Source organism: Camelus dromedarius, chromosome 19, assembly GCF_036321535.1.
Source record: "Camelus dromedarius isolate mCamDro1 chromosome 19, mCamDro1.pat, whole genome shotgun sequence".
Taxonomy (NCBI): domain Eukaryota; kingdom Metazoa; phylum Chordata; class Mammalia; order Artiodactyla; family Camelidae; genus Camelus; species Camelus dromedarius.
The window spans coordinates 28192434-28214530 of record NC_087454.1 but is presented as its reverse complement, the minus strand read 5'-3'; the positions used below and the strand labels follow the sequence as shown (position 1 = coordinate 28214530).

Genomic DNA, 22097 nt, shown 5'->3' with positions numbered 1-22097 from the left:
TTTAGCTCTGTAAAATAACAAAATGGATATGGCACAGAAATGGACAAAGGATCAATGGAGTCGAGAGAAACACAGATTTGAATACACGTGGGACTGTCTGAGGCTTCTCCAACTCATCCCTGACTAAACTGCAAGCACCGCTTTCCCTCTTTACAAGTTCTACTCATTCTCCTAAACTTCTGTGCAAGTGGCACAACATCTACTTGGTTACAAGTCAGAAACCTGGGAATCAACTTTACACTTTTCCCTCAAACCCAACAGCCAACCACTCATTGAACCCGACACATGGCCGTTCTGTAGATTTTATTGCCTACATATCTCTCACAACTTCCACACCCATTGCCACGATCCCAGTTCAAGTTACCACCAATTCCTGTCTGGATCACTGCATTAGCTTCTAATTAGGTTTCCCACCTTCACTACTGTCCCTGCCAATTTGTTCTCCAAATTACACAAAGCATCATCTTCTAAATATCACAAATGTGATGATTTAAGTGCCACCTAAAACTCTTCAGTGCCTTCCAATGCTCTTAATATAAAAACCAAAAATCCTTAATTTGGTCTAAAATATCTCATTAGTGGATAAATAGACTTCAGACAGCTTCAGTTGTCCCAGAATATATTGCTGAACATACAAGTAATCTGGGGAAAAAACAGTCACTAAAAAAAGAAGCTGGAACATACACCTTGTTAATACAATAACTGTAGAATACTCTTAACTCTACATAATTAGGCCCCTGCCTATGTTTCTGGTTTCATTTCACTCTGTGTTCAAGGATCTTCAACTGTACCAGCTTTCCTTCTCTTCCCTTTATAGGAACTTCCCTACTTTAGGATTTTCTCAAGTGCTGGTTCTTCTACATGGATTCCTCTTAACAATTCTGCATAAAGTTACCTTCCCTAGAGAATCCCCTCTGAACTGTGGAAAAAGATCAGATATCTCTGCTATTTTCTCTCAAAACAACAAAATTCTCCAGTTTTTATTATAATTTTAATTAACCATTTATGTGAGTTTTTCCTACTACTGTAAGTTTCAAGAAGGCAAGGATCATGTCTGTTTTTGTTCACCACTGCATTCCCAAAGCCTAGAACTATGCCTGATAAGTAACAGGTGCTCAGTAAATTTTTGTTAAATATGAATTTTAATTACTGAACTGAACTAAAACATAGTGATGCCTTCTGAAACAACTAGTGAAACTTAGTACAAAAATCACCCAATCGTCATGATTCAGTTGCCTTAGTCATCCCCTCCTTTAGTAGGGAAAAGGAGACTTCTCAAAATGTGAGATTATATACGATATGCTGTTTCTAATGGTTAGATTTGTTAAACTAATGAGCTTAATTTTAACTCATTGGTTCAAGACCTGAGGGAAGTACTATGAGAAAGTACAGGTTAAGTTCAAATGACTTTTTCCTCCAGATTACACATTCAAAGATACATGTTTTAGTATGACTGAAAGAGTCTGAAGTATAATCGTTCATTAAGAAAACAGTATTCTATTCAGGAATATATTCAGATCTCAGTTTTCTATTACTTTAAGGCTTTACTTCTGTTAATGGAAAACAAGAAAGTTCTTCTTAGTCTTTTGGTACTTACAAGTGAAGGGACTGTGAATATCTGAACCGAGAGGTCTGTGATTGAAAACTCTCTGTCGTGGTCATCTGTCACATAATCACTCTGCAAACGCTCATAGTTCTATTAAGAAGGCAAAAAAAGGCAAGAAGTGCCAGCTATCAGTTACAAAGAAAAGGCAAGCACTACTCACCAGAGTAGGTGCGGTGAAGAACTGGACAGACAGAGCAGTCACGGACACTGCTCGCTCGTGATCATCCTCCATAAAATCTCTCTGCAACTGCTGGTAATTCTAAACAACAAGGGGGAGATGCACCTCTAATCCAAAATGACCAAATGTTTAAGGATTATAATGAAAAATCAGTGCTGGAGGAGTCAATAAGGTATACTATGAGAACAATAATTGGAATGATCTCTACCAATTAAATTATATACAAATATTGATTCACTATACAATGTTTTTGAGCACAATGGCAGTTTGTGAGCTCAAACAGGAGCAACAGCTACTAAAATCCTGGGACATCACTATACACAGGTGGAGCTAAATCACAGCAGCTTTACACTGTCTCTGATGAAACCAGACTTCCATTACTTCTGGATGCCTATCAGAGTCACCTGATGGCTCTTTCAAACTACACATGCTTGGGCCCCATTCTTGGTGAATCTCTTTCAGTAGGTTTGAGAAGGAAATGCAAACACATGTATTTTAAAAGAGCTCCTCAAATGATTCTTATATACTTCCTTGGTTAATAACTCCTAATTCAGGTTAAAAAAAAAAAGTAGTTAGCTTACTCACACGCTGCTGAAAGGGAGAAGAACATAATTCAACAATATCAGCAACCTAGAGTTCATGATTCTTAAATCACATCCACATACACATGTCATTTCAACTAAGATTATCTTTTCCTTACACAATATTTAATAGGAAAAAATACCATAATTCACAATGGCATAGGTTTAAAGTCTTCATTTATCATTTCTTATCACACCCACTGCATAGATGGATATTCGTATTATCATGGCAGGTGATAAGAAAAGTCTCACTGCTAGAATGTTATTTTATTGGTAAAAGATAAAACAATCATTTATGAAGTTTCTTAGAACTTAAAATTAACACCCTGACATATTACTATTAGAGGCTAATTTTACAAAGCCTGGATATATATAATCATTGACTATAGTTATTCTGTATATAACCTATTTTATTAATCTTCAAAAGTGAGAAACTACTTACCTTTGCAAATCGAATAGCAAACAGTTTCTTGTATTTCAAATCCATAAGTAGACTGCTCATGAACAACTGATGATACACATTCCTAGCACCTTTTACCAAAAGAGCAGATGTAAGGTGAGGACATATCAAACAAGCCAAAAATTACATTTCCAGTTTTTATATGATCAACTGTATTTTAAGTCTCAAGAGCAAAACTCTACATGTGTTCCTTAATACAAAATATGTACAATCTGCTGCTTAAAATATCATTTTCTAAAAAAAAAAAAAAAAAAAAAAGGGGGGGGGGATTTAATTTGGGTAATGGATCTCCAAATCTGCTTTTTTGGCCAAAGAATAAGACTGCATGCATTAATTCTAAAAACCATTTATTTATTAAATGCCTTCACAGATGGAAAAAAAAAAACCTTTAACATCCCAGTTACCTATGTAAATTCCCCTATACCTTAAAAGTAGTTAAGATACTTACCTTTCCACAATTTAGAATCACTAAGCATCAACCTATCTACTAGAGAAGAGTTTTCACCATCTGGCCCTTCTTGTAAACCAACTTGACATAAAATTCGGCGAAGGCCATCTTAAAACAGGAAGAAAACTAGTCATGAAATAGTAACTTCAAATATTAAAATAAAATGACACATTAGTAGAAATATTCAAATGGAAAAAAAAAGAAATATTCAAATGGATCTACTACAGAGTTTATATGTTTTTTACTAAAGGTCAAATTTATTCAGAAAAAGTAAACATATTAACTATTTTATTAACATTTTCATAGAGTGGAAGAAAATTCTAAATCTTGCATTATATACTAACGCTTAATCCAGAATACCAAAATACATGCCTATCAGAAAGGCAATGACTTCTTATGCATAAAGAATTTAAATAAATAACAAAGAACCCAAAAGCCACTAAAATAAACATCATTCTTTAAGCACCTATGCTAATTAAATCAGGTTATAGTAAAACCATTACATATCCCATGATAACTGAAGATAGGTAATAATATAAAATTGTGCTACCATTTAAAAGAATGTAAGACCTCTGTACTATAACATATGCCAGTCCATTTTATTAATATTATGTAAAATATTCTTCATTAAACAAAAATACACTGTGTACTTATGTATACCTACTATTTATAAGAGGCTTTGGAAGACAAATTCCTACATCTTCAAAATGTTAAACTTAAAAAACTTCAAATATTAATATAAGTATTAACAAAACCAGAACTTTAATGTATTTTAGTTATATATTTTATATATAAAATCATTGTTTTTAAAGTCTTTCTACAAGCATGCAAAATAATCTGAAAAAAACAAAACAAAACAAAACAAAAAAACAAAACCCCCAGTAATTTAATTATAAGAGCCACCAAACAGAAATGGTTTACAAGGCTAAAGATAAAAACCTTATACAAGTATTAAATAACAGATGATAAAATCTTTAAATTATTCATGGTAAATTTTCTCAAAGAAAATTTCCAGCAGAAAATTGCTTCCATGATACTATGTACTAATACTGCAGCACAGTACTTGGCATACAGATATTCATTGGAAAACACCAGAGCCAAAAAAAAATGAGGACAGGAAAAATAATTGGAAAGGCATTTGAAAGGCAAGCAAACATGTTCTCCTAAATTTTCACACTTCCATATTTTCACCTGTCAGTTCACAGTGTGGCAATATTCTTTTTAATAGCCTTTTAATACAAATGTTTTAGAAATTTTCTTTATAGCAAACATCGGAATGTAATTTATTCAAACCACCTGATCTGCCTAAAGAACAGTACGATAGATAGCTTAGAACTATTCCTATTTTACTCTTCAGTGTTATACAACAAACTTCGACTTTTGACATGGGGCATGGGGGTTCTTAATTCTGTTACCATTACATTTAAAAGATTATCTGATTTGTAGATTGCAGGAAAACAAAAAACCAAATATACAGTAATTTCAAATTAGCAAATTTTCAGAGTTGCAAATAACCAATAACTACAAGTTGTAAAAATCAAAACAAAAACATCCTCTAAACAGCTAATCATTTAGGTTTTAGCTACAGTAGTGTTTTCCAGCTTGCTCAGCGGAACAGAGTTCCACAGGACGCTATATTAAAAAAAAAAAGTTCTTTTATCTTTTGTAAGATTTAGATTTCATTAACAGTCATTTACAATTGTTTAACCCATTGTTTCCTGCCTTTATTTGAACAGATTCCTCTGTATGCATATAAAAAAGATCCTGTGGATCAAAATTTGGGAAACACAGGTTTTTCCTGTGTATAAAGATACTTGCTATTTTTTCCAAAACAGTTTTGCAAGGGCATATGAGCTCATTTTTAAATCAATTAGCACAAGCTTTTATGAACCTACCTGAATATCCAATAATACTTCCCAGCCAAGACAAAAGTTTCAAACCAAAATTCTGATGTGCGACAATAGACGAATGCATAACTTGAACTTTGAGTGGCTTTGTCTGTCTACCGGTATTTCTCTTAAAAAGAAATGGCAGGATGAAAAAACAAACTTAAAAAGGCTATTTTAAGGAAAAAAGTTAATATTTCTATTTAATATAACTACACTCTCATCATCATAAGGGAGTTTTTCATGTATGTGTGTATGAAAAAGTACCACTTGGTATTACTCAGATCCTAATTTTCTACAAGGAATCTTAGGATTCTTACAAAAAACTAAGAAGTTACAGTTTATGAGCAACCTGAATCTTTGGTCCTATATTTGAAAATCTGTCCCACTAATTAAAAATTATTTAAATACTTAAAATTGGCTTTATGTCTTTAATTTCTTAATGCAATTACACACTTATTTAAATGATTTACTTCATTGCACAGATGTGATCACATTATCCATACTTTTTAAAAAATTGTAGTAAATACACATAAAACTTTTCCCATCCAAGTACTAACCAGGCCCGACCCTGCTTAGCTTCCAAGATCAGACGAGATCGGGTGCGTTCAGGGTGGTATGGCCGTAGATCACATAAAACTTTTCAACTTAACCATTTTTAAGTGTGCAGTTCAATAGTGTTAAGTACACACTGCTGTATAATCAACCTCCAGAACTCTTCCTCTTGCAAAACTGAAATTCTGTACCTATCAAACTCTAGGTATCTTATACAAGCAGAATCATACGTTATTTATCTTTTTGCGACTAGCTTATTTCACTCAAAGTTCATCCATGCTTTAGCATGTATCAGAATTTTCTTTCTTTTTAAGTCTGAATAACATTCTTTTGTATGTATATAGATTTTGTTTACCCATTCATCGATAGACACTTAAGTTGCTTCTACCTTTTGTCTACTGTGAATAATGCTATTATGAACGTGAGACCCTGCTTTCAATTCTTTTGTATATATATTTAGAAGCAAAACTGCTGGCTCATATGGTAATTCTATTTTTAATTTTTAGAGGAACCGCCATACTGTTTTCTGTAGTGGCTGCATCATTTTATATTCCCACCAACAGTGTACAAGGGTTCCAATTTCTCCATATCCTTGCCAACATGTATGATTTTGATACTGGGTTTCTTTCTTTCTTTCTTTCTTTTTTTTTTTGTACTTTTAGAGGAGGTACTGGCATTGAACTCATGGCGTCAAGCATGTGCTCTACTGCTTGCGCTATATCCTCCTCCATACTTTTTACTTTTAAGAGCTGAAAATTAGTTTTTTCTCCCATAAAAATAACAAAAATTTATAAATGACTATTGTTTTTAAGAGCCATCCTAATGGATATGAGGTGGCATCTCCTCAAGATTTTTACTTGCATTTCCCTAATGATTAGTAATGTTGAGAATGTTTTCATGTGCTTTGGCAATCTGCATATCTTCTTTGGAGAAATGTCTATTTAAGACTATCAAAATTTTTATTTAACATGTTCCCCCCTCTCTTTTTCTTTTTTGCTTGGATCATCTTTATACCCACCATCTCCATAACCCACATTAACACAGTATATCTTTGCATATTTTATGCATCTATAAGTATTATATATGTAAACATTTACAGAGATTTTTATTTGATTTACAAAAATGGGATACTACACATACTCTTTTGCATCTTTATGTTAACTTTTTTTTTCTTTTTTGGTTAACAACTCGTTATATTCTGTGGTGTGGATTTATTTCAACATTCTCTAGAGATGGACATTCATATTCTCTTTGTTTTCAGTATTCTGTGACCACAAAAAAAGTAGGGCTGAACATCTTTGTACATACTCTACTGGCGCTTATATTTTTATGGGATACATTCCTAGGAGAGGTAAAACTTTTAATAGATACTACTAGATTGTTTTTCCAAAATGCTGTAGCAATTTATTTTCACACGAGTATTTCTGTTCTCTGCATTTCTGCCAGCAAGGTATTTTGTCACTTTAATTTTTCCATTGTGTTGGGTATGAAATCTCTCTGCCATTTTTCTGATTACTAGTGAGTTGGAGTCTCTTTTCATATATATTTAACCACTGAGATTTTCTCTGTTGTGATTGTCTTTTCATATTCTATGTCTATTTTTCTGTTTTGTTGTCTGTTCTCTACTTGATAATCGATGAATGCTGTTTACCATAAATATTAAATGTCTATCCTCTGTGTTAGAAATAACTTTTCTAAATCTACCATTTGCCTGTTGACTTTGTTTATGTACTATTTTGCTATGTAAACTTTTTATGTAGCCAAAAAATAAGTTTTCTTCCTAATTCCTGGGGTTCTAGTCTTAATTAAGAAGCTCTCCTCCTCTCTTTGAATATATTTGTAGTTTCTTAGATTTTCCTTATACTAGTATCTATTTCTGGACTTTCTATTTCTATATTATGAATATAGTTCATCTATGCAGACACTACCAGAGATTACAAATACTAATATTTTAAGACCAAACTGAAACAATACTATGAAGCAACAAACGTAAAGGCAAAAAAATGCCCTTTCCTTTACCAAGATTCATCTATTATAAACATTTTACCCCAACTGCCTTATCATTTGCACGTTATCTTTCTTTCTCCATACACAAATACATGCACATGTATTGTAAAAAATAAAAAAAATGAACCACTGAAGGTAAGTTATATGCATCATGCATTATGTCCCCTTATTCTTAAATACTTCAATATACATTTCCTAAGAATGGGAATGCTCTTTTGCACAACCACTGTATGGCTTTTGATGCATTATTATAATTTCTGATGTATTATTAAGTTGAACATGTCTAGATATCAGAAAGAAATTCTTAAATAAGATATAAAATCATAAAAAATACATTTTGCTACATTAAAATTTAAAGATTTTGCTCAATGAGAGTTACCACAAATAAGCTTAAAATAAGTCTCATATTAGGAAACTATATTTGCAACAAAAGATCAGGATTCAGATTATGCAAAGAAAACCTAAAATGAGTAAGAAAAAGACAAATAACCCAATAGAAAAAAATGGGTAAAGGGTATGAACAAGAAATTCACAGAAAACTTAAATGCAATACAAAAACATGATATAAGATACTCAGTAATTAAGGTAATGCATGTTTAACTGATGAGATGCCATTCATATATATCAAGTTGGCAAAAATTTTTAAATTTGACAATATATAGTTATGACAAAGTGGTAGAGATATGGGAACTCTCACATACCTGCTGGTCAGAATGTAAACTGGTATCACCATTTTGGAGATTGACTTGGCAAAATCTAGTATAGCTGAAAATGTTCATACTCTAATAACTCAGAAATTCCATTTCTTGGTATATACCCTAGAGAAACTTTTGCATTCATGCCACAAGAGGACAAAAGAATGTGCAAAAGCAGGACTGATAGTCACAGAAAAAAACTAGAAATATCCTAATTATCCATCAACATGAGAATGGAAAAAATATGGTATAGTTATCAATGGTATACTTTACAGATATACGTATCAACATAGATAAATCTAGAAACAACACTGAAAAAGCAAGCTGCAATACAACACATTCAGTATGAATCTTTTTTATATTTAAAGACCTTCAAATCAATACATAGAATATTGACAGATATTTAATAGATGACATAAAAAGGCATGCATGAAAATGAAAAATGAATTAATGAAAGTAGTTATCTCTTGGGAAGGAGGAAGGGGAAAGGGATTCAGAAAGGATAATATGGGGGTCACTATACTATTATACTTATTTAAAATTAAGTATGAAGAAAATAAGGTATAATGTGGCACACAGGCGTTCATTGTGTTATCTCTTTTTTTATATGCATATTTAAAAGATTTCACAATGTATAAAATTATTTTTAAAAGAACACTTACATAAAATTCAGTTACATGGAATAGTTAAAAATAATAAATTCTAACCTTTAAAAATAAATCTAAATGTGGGGAATAGTCTTCTTTCAGATAAATTATACACTAAATGCCATTAGGATATACAGCATACCTTGCTGTAAAGGTACCAAGAAACAACTTGCCTTGAATTCTAATCTTGGTGCTAAAGGCCAGTTTAATTCCTAAAAAGTAATGTGAAACCCTATCAAAAACAAAACATAAAGCAAAAAATTTTCTAAGACGTCTCTGATGGAGAAATAGGAAGACAGAAAGTATATTTATATCTCATCTAAACATTCATTTTCTATATCAATCTTACAAAGCTTAAGAAAAACAAGATAAATAAACAATGCTGAAGAAACGTGCTTTAAATATGATTTTTAGCTGATGCTGGCTTTATATTCAGGAAGGCAGAAAAATGTGTTCATAAACATCAAAATGTGAGACTAGTTTTAAAGTAATAAAAAATAATAGTGTAGACATGCTTTAAATTACTTACCACAATTACTGACTTTGCTTGTTCACAATACTGAAAGTCTCCATATCGAACAGACCTACGTCCCTATAAAGACATCTGAAATTAGCTTGTAAAAGTATTATATTCAATATTAATAATTTTTCAATCAGTAGACAAATACATTTGAGCACATAACAACTCTGGCCAATTTTTATTATTCATAATGTTCATTCTATTCACTGATTAAAAAGTAAATTAAAGTATTTTCCTTCTAAGTTATCCTAACATTTTTCAAGCCATTAATAAATACATTTCCTTGAATAACACAACGTTTATTCTTGTAGGCTGCTATCATTTCTATTTTCAAAACTGAATTTTTTTTTTTAATGGAGGTACTGGGGATTGAACCCAGGACCTCAAATATGCTAAGCATGTGCTCTACTGATACCCACTCCCCAAAATTGAATTATTTCTAATCACTGGGTAGGATGAGGGCAACTGTATCTACATTTTCTCCTAAACTTTCTGACAACAGCTTACAGTTACGCCCAATGTATATGAAGTTCATATACATATTCATATGAAGTTAAAAAAAAACTTGTGTGTATATATATATATACACACACCTCTAACTTAATTTTCTAGGTTAATTGGTCTGTATTAACAGTTTAATTTATTATGTGACATCAGTATAATGAAATTACTTACATCTCTATCTACTGTAGTTGCAAAGCCAATGGCTTCTTTTTGTGTACAGTTAACAGCTTTCTGAAGAGTATAAATAACTTGTTCATAGGTATGCACCTCATCATTAAACAGCATGCAATAGTAAGTATCACTCTTCTCTCTGTGGGATAAAACATTAATTATGTATTATCTATTTACATATTATCTTGCTCCAGGCTGATTAAAAGCACACTTTGTTTTAGGGAACATGCTAGGTACTGGGCACATATGTATAACGAAGTCATCCCTAGTCCCCTTGCTCTATGACACTACTACATCATGTGTTGTAGATACTGGACATATAATTCTATGTGAATTGGCTTTTATCAAGAAGAGTAGAATGCTAGAGTGGGATAAAATCAGTCTGGCAGTTCAGAGAACTTCCAGAGAAGTAACTTGAGATTCAAAGTCAGAATTAGCTATTGGTGGTGCTCAACTGGGTGCAATTCTTCTCTACCCTCCATACATGACCATTTGGCAAAGTCTGGAGACATTTTTGGTTGTCATGACTCGGGTGGGAGTGCCACTGTCACCTAGTGGGTAAGGGACAATGATGGTGCTAAAAATTCTACAATCTACTGGTCAGCACCCTTAATGTCTGGCCCCAAAGCCAATAGTTCCAAGACTGAGAGATGCTAGGCTAGAAGAAAGTGAAAGCAAAGGCCCTGATGTAGCAAAGGTAAACACTGGGGGGCTGGAGCATAGGGAGGAAAGAAGATAGTGTGGAGAGAGGCAGAAATCTTAAAGACCCTGAAATGGATTTTGATTTTGCCATCTTAAGGGCAATTAAAGATTTGACACAATGAAACAGGAGCTATGGTCAGATTTGCCTTAAAGTTCACTTTGGCTCAGTGTGAGAATGAACCATGAGGGACAAGAGTAGATACGGCAGCCCAGTTAGGGAGGCCACGCTGTTCAAGGATGAAATTAATGTAATTTGGACTAGGACTAGTAATGGGAGATGAAGAGAAACAGAACAATCTGACAGAGGGAGAACCAGCTGAAACTGAAATCTAAGTAGATAAAGGCAATTCAGGTTTTTTGATCGATGAAATATCATTTACCAAGGTAGAAAAACATTACAAGAGAAGCAAGTTAGACTCTTCTCTCTTCTGCTGGTGGTCCCAAATTTACAATGGAACAAAAAATAAAAACAAATTCTCTTCTCTAAGGACTTCTATTCTCTAAGGTCTAAATTTAAATCTTAGATTTAGATCTTAGTTGGTTCCCAACTTGAAATACATGAAGATAAAGTCATGAGGTATCGAAGTCATTTTCAACATTTCCAAAAAGGAATACCAACACCTCATTTTATTAAAAAAACGTAACCCACAACCTAATTATTTTGAATACTGTTGAGAAAGCAAAAAACAAACACCACCAATGTCCTTTGATCCTCACTTGTATTCAACCTTAACTATGAATACAATTCCAACAAGTTTGGTTAGAATTCAAAGTAAAACAGAAGGTTCTTTGAGGCAAGCACATTCATGCAGAAAAGCCCTTAACCTTAATACAGCTATGGTAGAATCCAGCTCTCTGGTCACAAATTTGCAACCTCCTCAATAGTCTAAGTACCAATGGTAACAATGTTAGATGTACACTAAAAGAAGCCCAAAGTGTAGAATAAATTTTGCAAAAATTTAGAATCAAAATGGCTAAAATTTAATTTGTACATTTAATCAAACCAGAAAACTCACTTATACCAAAGAGCTCATTTCCTAATCAAATCTGATGAAACAAAAAGAACTGAAGAGTTAATTTATCAATTTTATCACACAAAGAAGAGAAAATGTGCCTATGCTTGAACAACCAGTGCTACTAGAGCCTTGATATTGCTTAAATATGGCTATATGTCAACTAACCCAACAGGGAAAAACTGCTGCCAATTAAGTGGTCCACACATATTTAAAAACTATAAATTCAAGGTTATTGTTTTGCTGAAAATGAATTATTAAAAAAGATTATGTTCTTTCCAATTATATTAAAGTTAATATGAGGAATCAGAATCAAAATGGTTAAACTGAGTATGCACAGATACAAATACAAAGAATAAATGAGTTGCACTTACACCATCTCTAAATCTGGTGGCAATTCACTTTCTTTTTCCCAGGTTAGTATCTCTACTGCATACCGAAACATAATAGCAAAAATGTTATAAGCTCTTGCTATCACATCTTCTGATAAATGCACAAGAGGATCCTGAAAGAAAGAACAGGGGAGAAAAATGCAACCATGTTAAATGCACGTATTCTTTTGTCACATTCTGCCTCCACCCCTCAAAATACTACTGTAAAAAGCTGGCTGATCTAACTTCAGCTTCTCTTCAATGTTACATCTCACCAAATCAAGCTTCCTAAAACATTTTGTTCCAAATAAGCCCAATGACTGAACTGACTGAACCAAAATATTCTATGGCACTCCAATGCCTAATGAGGAAATCTGAAATTTTAGAATGGCATTCCAGGATCTTTAAAACGCAACATCAAACCATGTTTACAGTTTCATATCCCTCTAACTCCCGATTTCCAGAATAAACAAAGGAATGTTATCTAAGGGCAGACAAGCAACATTTAGTTTTACAGGTATAAAGGAGAGCCTGAATTTGAGGGTTCTAAAGGGGAGAAGTCATCCTTGATGTTGTTAAGAATCACTCAGTTTTAGCAGGACAAGCTGTGTATGCACATAACAGGGAACTCTGCACATTAGACTTAACAGCGAATGAGTCACTAAATTTCAAGGTTAATGTAAAAAAGTATTAATATAAACATACACTAAGGATATCATGGTACCTGTCAGTCAAAGTTGGCAAAAATTTACACAGTCTTTAATCTTAATGCTTTGTCTTGAATCTAAACACATTATTTAGCTTAATGGCTAAATAGTGTTATATTCATCTCTCAATAAGAAAATCAATATAGTCCAACAACATGGAATGGGAACCAGTATATCCTTGCCAATATACATAAGGATAAAGAAAATATTTGTACATCCTCACCAAAGATCAGCTTAGTGGAACTAATATAAAACAAATGGAGAAGGAGAATAACAAGAATGAAGGAAAATGGACAAAAATTCCTAAAGGAGACAAATCTAGGGCTTAAAGAATATAAGGAAAAGTAAAGTAAGAAAAAGATTTTTCGAAGTCTAACAGTCCCTTTTAACTACAACTTTTTTCAAGACTGCTTTATATGTCCCATTAAAAAATTTTTTCATCCAGCTAGCAAGGTTTGCTACTATTTCTTGGAGACTTTAGAAGTTTACACAGTAAAACCACCTGTTACAAAAAAGGTACTAGAACTGGTACCTTCTGGGGATTCATAAAAGAGTGGCTATTAATCATAATATGAACCTCACACTGTACCAAAATAGAAAGTAGAACCAAAACTCAGTTTGCGTGGTGATATTATCTCATTATATAGTCATTCTACTTCTTATAATTATACCCATAATACAAGATATTTAAAGGATTAAAGAATTATGATAAACAGGGTTTATAAGGATTAAATGGTCCTAGGACAGAAAAAATGGCCAACTCTTGAGAATCCAAGCCAGCAGTGTCCAAATTCTGTTCTACAAAATCCCAGGGCCTGGTAAAAATGTTTCCTATTTGAAAAACACATCAGTTAAAAAATATGATTATCTGTATTTTAAAAATGGTAATATAAAGTACACTCTAAAATGTGTTATATTACATACTGGGGATCACCAATTGGTAATTTTGTTGCTACATTAACCCAGTTTGGGGCAGGCCTAGGAATATAGATTTTTCTGGCATCTTTGTATACACATTAACTTCTTGAAAATAGTTACTGATTAAGAAACATTCCAGTGAAGAGATGCTAAGCTGTGCAAGCCTACTCACATGCACAATGGAAAATTAAACCCTAGAAAAGACTTCTGCTCAAAGTGCTCTTACCACAGCATGAATCAGAATAAGTAAATAAATGTCCATCTTATCCTACATTGTATTATCTATTATGACTAATAATTATTCTTTGATGACATTTATGTCAGAGAATGCAAGCCTTTGTCAGTGAACCAACTCTGATTTACTTTTCTTTCAAACTAGGATGACCAGCATGCTGTTAAAAAGGTTACCTGTGGTTATCTTAGAAGACTGTGGGAATTATGGAGAACTTTAATCTTTTATGTGATACATTTCTATAATGTTTGAATTTTTAAAATGTAAGCATGTATTATAATAAAGAATTTAACCATTATCATATACAAATAAGGTATGAATGAGAGTTTCCTCCATACTGCCCAACTAAAACTAGAAATAAACTACAAACCAAACCAAACTAAGTCAGTCATGAATTTGACTTATAACAAATAAATAATATATATTTCAACTTATAAAAAAATTAATTCATTAATAATACTGTTTTATTATTGGGATTTCTTTTTTCCCCATTTTTAAATTTTATATATTAAAAACACCTTTATTGTGGTATAATTCCTGTACAGCTAACTACACATATTTCAGATGTACAATTTGATGAATTATGATAGATGTATACACCTATGAAACCACCACCACAATCAAGATAGCTAACATTTCCATCACTCTCCAAGAGGTGCAAATTTCAAACTTAGTATTGGGATTTCTTAATTAGAACGCTATTGAAAATAACAATTCCATTGTTAAAAATACGTTTTTAAAAACCAGTATAATGTACTGTCAAGAGTTGTCTATACTAAGTTTAAAGCCCAGCTCCAGGACTTTCTGTGTGAGACACTTTGGGCAAGTTTCTTAATCTCTCTAAAACTCAAGCTTTTGCAGCTATAAAATATTGGTAACAGTGGTATTTATCGTATAGAGCTGTTCTAAGAATTAAATGAGATAAACCAAGTATAGTACTTAGCCTGATATTTAGCTGTGAATAACCATTGATCTACATTCAAAAGGGATTGAAAAGCAGCATTCTAAGTGAAAATTTCAGATAAAAAATTTTTCACTGAAGTTGTTAATTCAGATAACATTTGTTATTGAATAAAATTTCATTCCAAAAAGGATTTACAGCAACTTAAGAATACATTCAGTGTAATAAAACAGTATTTTAAAAAATGGATGTACAAAGGAGGTAAAATGAAAATAAACGCAGGAAAATAAATTGAAATCAAAATAACATCTATTTATAAATACAGATCATATAATTTCTTATACAGCTACTACAGACAAGCTGTTTTCCAGAGGCCCCCAACCAAAGGAAACATAATCAGTTTTCAGATTCACACCAAGAGAAGTAAAACATTTACTAATGCAGAGATCTAAGAGAATTTTTTTTTTTACAGTTTTTATGAAGATCAACAAAGGAAACACTATACATAGTATGTGGTGGTTCTCAACTATGAAAGGTACCATCCCACCAGCCTCCCTACACACCCCCATGCTCAAGGACCCATATGGAAATCTGGTTGGCATTTATTATCGTCACAGTGATGCAAGATGCTATTGCCACTTAATGAGTAGGAATCAGGTATAATAAACACAATTCTGACAGTGTATACCTGGGGTCAGCAAATTTTCTGTAAAGAGTCAGAGGGTAAACATTTTCGTTTTTGCAGGTTATAAGGTCTCTGTCATAGCTACTCAATGTTGCTGTTTTAGTAGAAAAGCAGCTATAGACAATACATAACAATTAAGCATGGCTGTGTTGCAATAAAATTTTATTTATGGACAATGAAATCTGAATTTCACATAATCTTCACATGCCACAAATTATTATCCCATTGATTTTTCCGACTATTTAAAAATATAAAAACCATTCTTGGCTTACAGTGGTGCCAGAGTTTGCTGATCCCTGGCCTATACAACAAAGAAATATCCCATCACAAATGTCAAGAGTTAAAAAGACTTGTGGAACTTCTAAACATCCCAACAAAAGTATATAACCAAATTTTTCCAACTTTTTCTTAAGATGAGGGCTGAATGTATAACAAGAAATTATATTCAATAAAAATTCTATGACAGACTAAAAAAGTACATTACAAATATTATATAGCTTTCTTACATTTCAAGCACAAAACATAGAAAACCTAGATAATATATAAATTTAGAAGTGGGGACCAGGTATGCTAAACATAATGCTAACTTTTTAATATCTTACAGTCTTATTTTTGAAGACGTCACTTCTCTTAACTGAATTCTTAAATAGGAATTAAATGGCAGAGTCTGGAAGTTTTATTCTCTGTCAGGTTGCTGGAGTATATATTCTCCAGGCAGGACCATATAATTTCAGACAGGTTAATTCTGCTGGCATCTTAAAATTCAGGAAATTAACCAAAGTCTTCACTATTTGACAGCTACTTCACCAATGTATGAGGATAAAACCAAAAGAGTAACTGCAGAGAGTTTCATAATTTTTCTTGGAAAACTATTTTGTCTACTCTAGAATAAGGATAAAAGATAACATAAGTCCTAGTTTTTCTTTTTAAATAATTTATGGAAGTGAAATATAATTTAACCTGTGAAAATAATTTATTCACAAACATAAAAGAAACCATTTTAAAGCAAACAATCTGCTGGTACATTCATAATGCTGAGCCATGACTAGCTCTATCTAGTTCCAAAACTATCACTTCAAGTAAAACCTCTTACCCCTCTTACCCATTAAGCAGTTTTCCTCCATCCTTCCCATCTGGAACCCCTGGCAATACCAGTCTGTGTTCCGTGTCTACAGATTTATCTATTCTGGATATTTCATATAACTGAAATCATACAACATGTGACCCTTTGTGTCTGGCTTCTTTCATTTAGCATGATGTTTTGAAAGTTCATCCACCTTACAGCATGTTATCAGTACTTTATTCCTTTTTGCAGCTGAGTAATATTACACTATAATGTATATACCACAATTTGTTTATCCACTCATACACTGATAAAGACATTTTGGCTGTTTCCACCTTTTGGTTATTGTGAATAATGTTGCTACTAACATGTGTGTGCATGTACTTATTTATTTATGTTTAAAATTTTTTAATGCTTTTTTTTTTAATGGGGGGAGGTAATTAGGTTTGTTTGTTTATTTAATGCAGGTACTGGGGATTGAACCTAGGACCTCATGCATGCTAGACATGCACTCCACCACGAAGCTACGTCCTACCCCCTTGCAAGAATACTTGTTTTCAATTCTTTGGGGTATATACTTAGAAATGAGACTACAGGCTTATATGGCAATGTTTAACACTTGAAGAACATTTTCCCAGTGCTAAATCATTCTGCATTCCCAATAGCAATGTACAGGGTTCCAATTTCTCTACATCTTCCTCAGCACCCACTTGCCACTTTTTTGATTATAGCCATCCCAGTGGCTGTAGTTTTGATTTACGTTTCCCCAATGACTAATGAGCATGTTTTCATGTGTTTGTTGGTCATCTGCATTATACCTTTGGAGAAATGTCTATTCAAGTCTTTGCTCATTTTCAATTGCATTGTCTTTTTGTTGTTGTGTTGTAGGATATATATTGTGGATGCTAGACACTTATTAGATAAGATTTGTAAGAATTTTCTCCCATAGTCTTTAAGTTTTATACTAGCTTTCAATTTTTTAAAAAAGCAAAACCCTTTTTCCAAAATACATCTTTGTCTTGTTTGTATTTTTATATATAGAATGCCAATCCAATATATAAGAGATAAAACTGGAGCTGCTCCAGTTGAAGTGGAGAAATCTGAAATACTAACCACTTGGCATTTCTCTGCAGCAAATCCTAGAATACTTGCACAAAACAAATGAAACACAAATACATATGTTTTCTCTAGCACTGAATCATTTTGCACAAATTTTCTTCTGTCCAAAACACAGTGGAACACAGTCTAAAAGACACTGTCCTACATGAGAAAGGATTTGGTCACTCTGTTAAAATACCTGAGACCTGAAGATATGTGCACCACGAAGGACTACTAATGTCCACTTGCCCCACATCTATATCAGACCTACTAACAGTGCAGAAGTACTTCAAATGTGCCCATTTCTCTGACATTCAAAATTAAAATCTAAAATAAGGATCTTAAACATAAAATTGTCACAAACAACAGAGTTTCAAGTATTTATTTAGAGCGAGCCCACTGTATCATTACAAATATCATTCAGAGAAAAATAATGAAGGATAAACAACAATTTTAGAAAGCACATATTTACAGCTGGAATGAGTAAAATTTGTACTGAGCTATCCCCTTGGTCCTATTACATGTCCAGTGACTGATTTATCAGGAGATGATGATTAGCACTGGCTGTCATGTATGGCTATAGAAAAGAAAGGTATCTGGCCTACAAAGTCTTAGTTACAACACAAATAAACAAAAACCAACTAAGTTAACTGGTATACATGTATAAGAAAAATAATCCCTTTAATAATAAATGAGGACTTAAAAAAACTTGATATATGCTTAAAATAAAACAAATGAAAAGATCTGAATTAAATTAAATTTCCAGAATTTCAAGTGTGTACTACTAGTAATAATATGGCATCCACAAAATGCAAAAACTTTTGAAGTATACTTGGTCACTGCTAATAGTGAGAGGACTATTTTACTTATCCATTTATATATTATAACCTAATTCCTATGTCTGAAATATTTCAAACTTGTACTTAAAACAGTATTTCCTTAAAAACAACTTTGTGAAAATATTTTTACCTCTTCTTCCTCAATTTCAGAGGTGTTAAGTTCATGTTTTTGACAGTAAGGACCCTCTTTCCAAGCTTCAGTATCACCACAGTCACAGAAACCTCCACCTCCTGATGTTGTCATCTTGAAAAAAAATTGTAAAGTATCTTGTCAATAACTATTTACTTAGGGCTATCAGATTATAAATTTAAGACTATCAAGTGCTTAAGGAAATAACATTGCTAAAGTGTTTAATCTTTTTGGAGGGATAAAATTGAATAAAATGCCAAATCTCTCAATGTTTTAAAGCTTATTTTAAATAAGCCTATAGGTTAATTTAAGCAATTTCAAAATAATATAAGCTACTTTGTAATGTCTACTAAGCTACAGCTACTTTAAAGAGGTGAAATATGTCCACTTACATGACTCCCTTAATTAGGAAAATCTGAGGGTGTTCCTGTGAGGTTTTGGCTAAACTGGCATAATGCTGGTATCTATGCTACCAGGTTATAGTGCTATAATATAATAAAACAGATTCCTATAGCTGCATCTTCTACAAGAGTCTAGTAAGAGTACTTCATTTGCATTAGAGAAAGTGACCAATAAAAACTACAGAAATTGTTTATTTTTCTTTTCTAGCACTCTCTAAATAGCATTCTTTGAAAAGGAAGGAAGCTCAGGAAATACAAATGTGGACTGCCTGGTCATAAAACCTTTACCACCTGTGGGGTTCAAGAATTATTCATGTTTCCTTAAGATACAGCAATAATTCAAGGAATCTGGCAAGACAAACCTACTATTTAATAATTGGTAGACTAAAAATTCTGCTTTTCAAAAAATACCATCAGAGAGTTTATGAATGCAAATTTTAGAAAGAGCCTTTTATATTTTGCCCAAAGAAAGTATCTCTGTGTTACATATCACAAGGTAATTACTGTAAACCTATGAATGATGATTATTTAGGGACTGCAAAGATATATGTTAAGAAACATGGGCAAGCAGCCATATGGAAAATGATACCTTCACCTTACCGCTTTTATGTGTGTCCTGATTACCAAAGATAGGTAGAACAGCTTAAAGGAAACTAGGATTCTCCTACTGATTTATGAAAATAAAAAGAACATGCAAAAATATGTATTTAATTTTGCAGTTGCTTTAGGTCACTGTTATCAATACTTGAGTAGAGTGAATAAAAACAAACAGGAGGAAAAGTCCAACAGGGCTCCTGAATTTATAAGACTGCAATTATTTCCTTCTCTACAATTTTATTTGAGATTAGGGTGAAAAGTTCCAGTTATTAACAGTTCCCTAAATTTCTGAATGTTCATGGCTCTATCTTCAATTTCCAGTAGAAGAAGTAGGACAGGCTTAGCAATAATCTGCCTCTGTATTTCGTATCCCTGACTTAAAAGCAAACGTACTTGTATTTTGGAAAAGTGCTGATTGCATTACAGCAGTAGAAAAATAATAAAATTGGTTAGTCTTATGTTCTGGAGTTGGCCCTCTTCTACACTGTAATAGATGCTTCTTTAATATTAAGAAATGACAAATCTTTCTGTAGAATTGTACACCAGTTGATAGAACATTTCTTAAATGTACAATCCTGTTACTTTTCCTTACTTTTTTCACACTTCCTCCCTTCAGAACCTCCCTCTCACATTTTAACTCTCACCTCTATCCTCTTTTTGATAATCTGTTTCATAAACCTAGAATTATGAGGATAACAAACACTGAAAAATAGTGAAACAAACTAGTTGAAAACCAATACTGGAAGAGCTGCTATCTGTGTTGTCTTTCTTAAACCATGTGTTCCACGAAATCTGGATTCATAATTCATCTCTACACTGCCATTGTACGTTGAACGGTTTTTAAGTAACACATTTCTTAAACCACTCTTCCCCTGTTTCAGTGTTAAATCTTGGAACTTTAAAAAGGAAGAAAAGATATCTAGTATAAAATTCAGTACTAGGTATGGTTATTATCTGGATATTACCAACCCTATATCGATGGTCTCTGTGAATACTTCCCAAAAAGCACTCCATGCATAAAACACAAGTTGGATCAACTGCACAGTCTCTGTAAAGTTAAAGGGAAAAAAAAAAAAATCAGAGTGTCATAAAATAACTGTATATTTTACAACATAGTATTTCAAATCGGAATCCATCCTAGAAGAGCCAGAATAGTGAAGTCACAGGGCAAACTGCTACCCCAAACTGGGGAGACCAACAGGTGAATACAGATAATCACAACTTATGAGAGCAGAAACCCACTTGCACAAACCTCCACAGGAACCAGCGCTGAGGTACGGAAACCTGAACTGTAATTAATGAATTGATGGAGGCTTAGTGTTGACAAGTTTGAGAGATTAAAAGTTCCAGGGGACCCATACATTGGGACGCCCCACACTTTGGTGAGTTTTATTTCCTGGAGTTCTACTAGGTTCTCACAGTGAATATCAGAGAAAAATCCTGTATGCTTCCAGCAAAGGAAGGGTAAAAGGAACCATTCTGAAATATGCCAGAGCATTCTGTTCTTAAGAAAGTCTGCCAGGAGAACAAACTAATCGGAGCCCAACCTGCTAGGGTATTATCAGTCAAACTGACCTGGAAAAGGGAAATCACCCAATTCCAGCCCACTCTAGCCAACTTCTCCCAGCTAAAGGGGAAATGAAGGGATAAACACTGTGAAGCTCACAGCCCAGATGCACAGGCTCACTAAAATACTGAGACCTAATTCACAAGACAACAGAGTGCTTCCCCTCTCCAACATTACCACTATATTATTAAAGGACTATTTACAAGAGTTCCTTTTACCCAGTATATTATATGCTTAAAGATCAAGAAAAAAATTATAAGACATTCTAAAAGGCCAAAAAATACAATTTGAAGAGACAGAGCAAGCACAAAATCAGTCTTAGATATTAGAATTACCAGACTATGACTAATATGCTAAGGGCTCTAATTGATACAATAGACAGCTTGCAAGAACAGATGGGCACTATAAGCAAAGATGGAAATCCTAAGAAAGAACTAAAAAGAAACGCCAGAGATAAAAAAACACCAAAACAGAAATGAAAAATACCTTGGATGGGCTTATTAGTAGACTGAACACGGCCGAGTAAAAAACCCTCTGAGCCTGAGGATATCTCAATAGAAAGCTCTAAGACTGGAAAAGAAACAGAGAAAAGACTGGAAGAAAAACAGAAGAGTA

General features: G+C 33.0%; 1 protein-coding gene across 8 annotated transcripts in view; it reads right to left on the bottom strand.

Annotated features, from left to right (window-relative positions):
* Nucleotides 1–22097, bottom strand: part of UBR2 (ubiquitin protein ligase E3 component n-recognin 2) — a 94909-nt gene that overhangs the window by 50534 nt on the left and 22278 nt on the right. For 7 of the 8 annotated variants that reach the window (XR_004131177.2, XM_031434684.2, XM_031434683.2 and 4 more), the window contains exons 3-11: nt 20885–20963; nt 18918–19031; nt 12348–12478; nt 10259–10397; nt 9593–9655; nt 5169–5289; nt 3274–3381; nt 2808–2896; nt 1598–1696 (exon numbers count right to left, since the gene is read on the bottom strand). Coding sequence is in view for 7 of the 8 variants with exons in the window: in XM_031434684.2 (XP_031290544.1) it covers nt 1598–1696; nt 2808–2896; nt 3274–3381; nt 5169–5289; nt 9593–9655; nt 10259–10397; nt 12348–12478; nt 18918–19031; nt 20885–20963 (943 nt within the window). In the remaining variant the exon portion in view is untranslated. Of the gene's footprint in view, nt 1–1597; nt 1697–1766; nt 1866–2807; nt 2897–3273; nt 3382–5168; nt 5290–9592; nt 9656–10258; nt 10398–12347; nt 12479–18917; nt 19032–20884; nt 20964–22097 lie in introns of all 8 variants that reach the window. The other variant, XM_010979476.3, reaches the window with a different exon arrangement.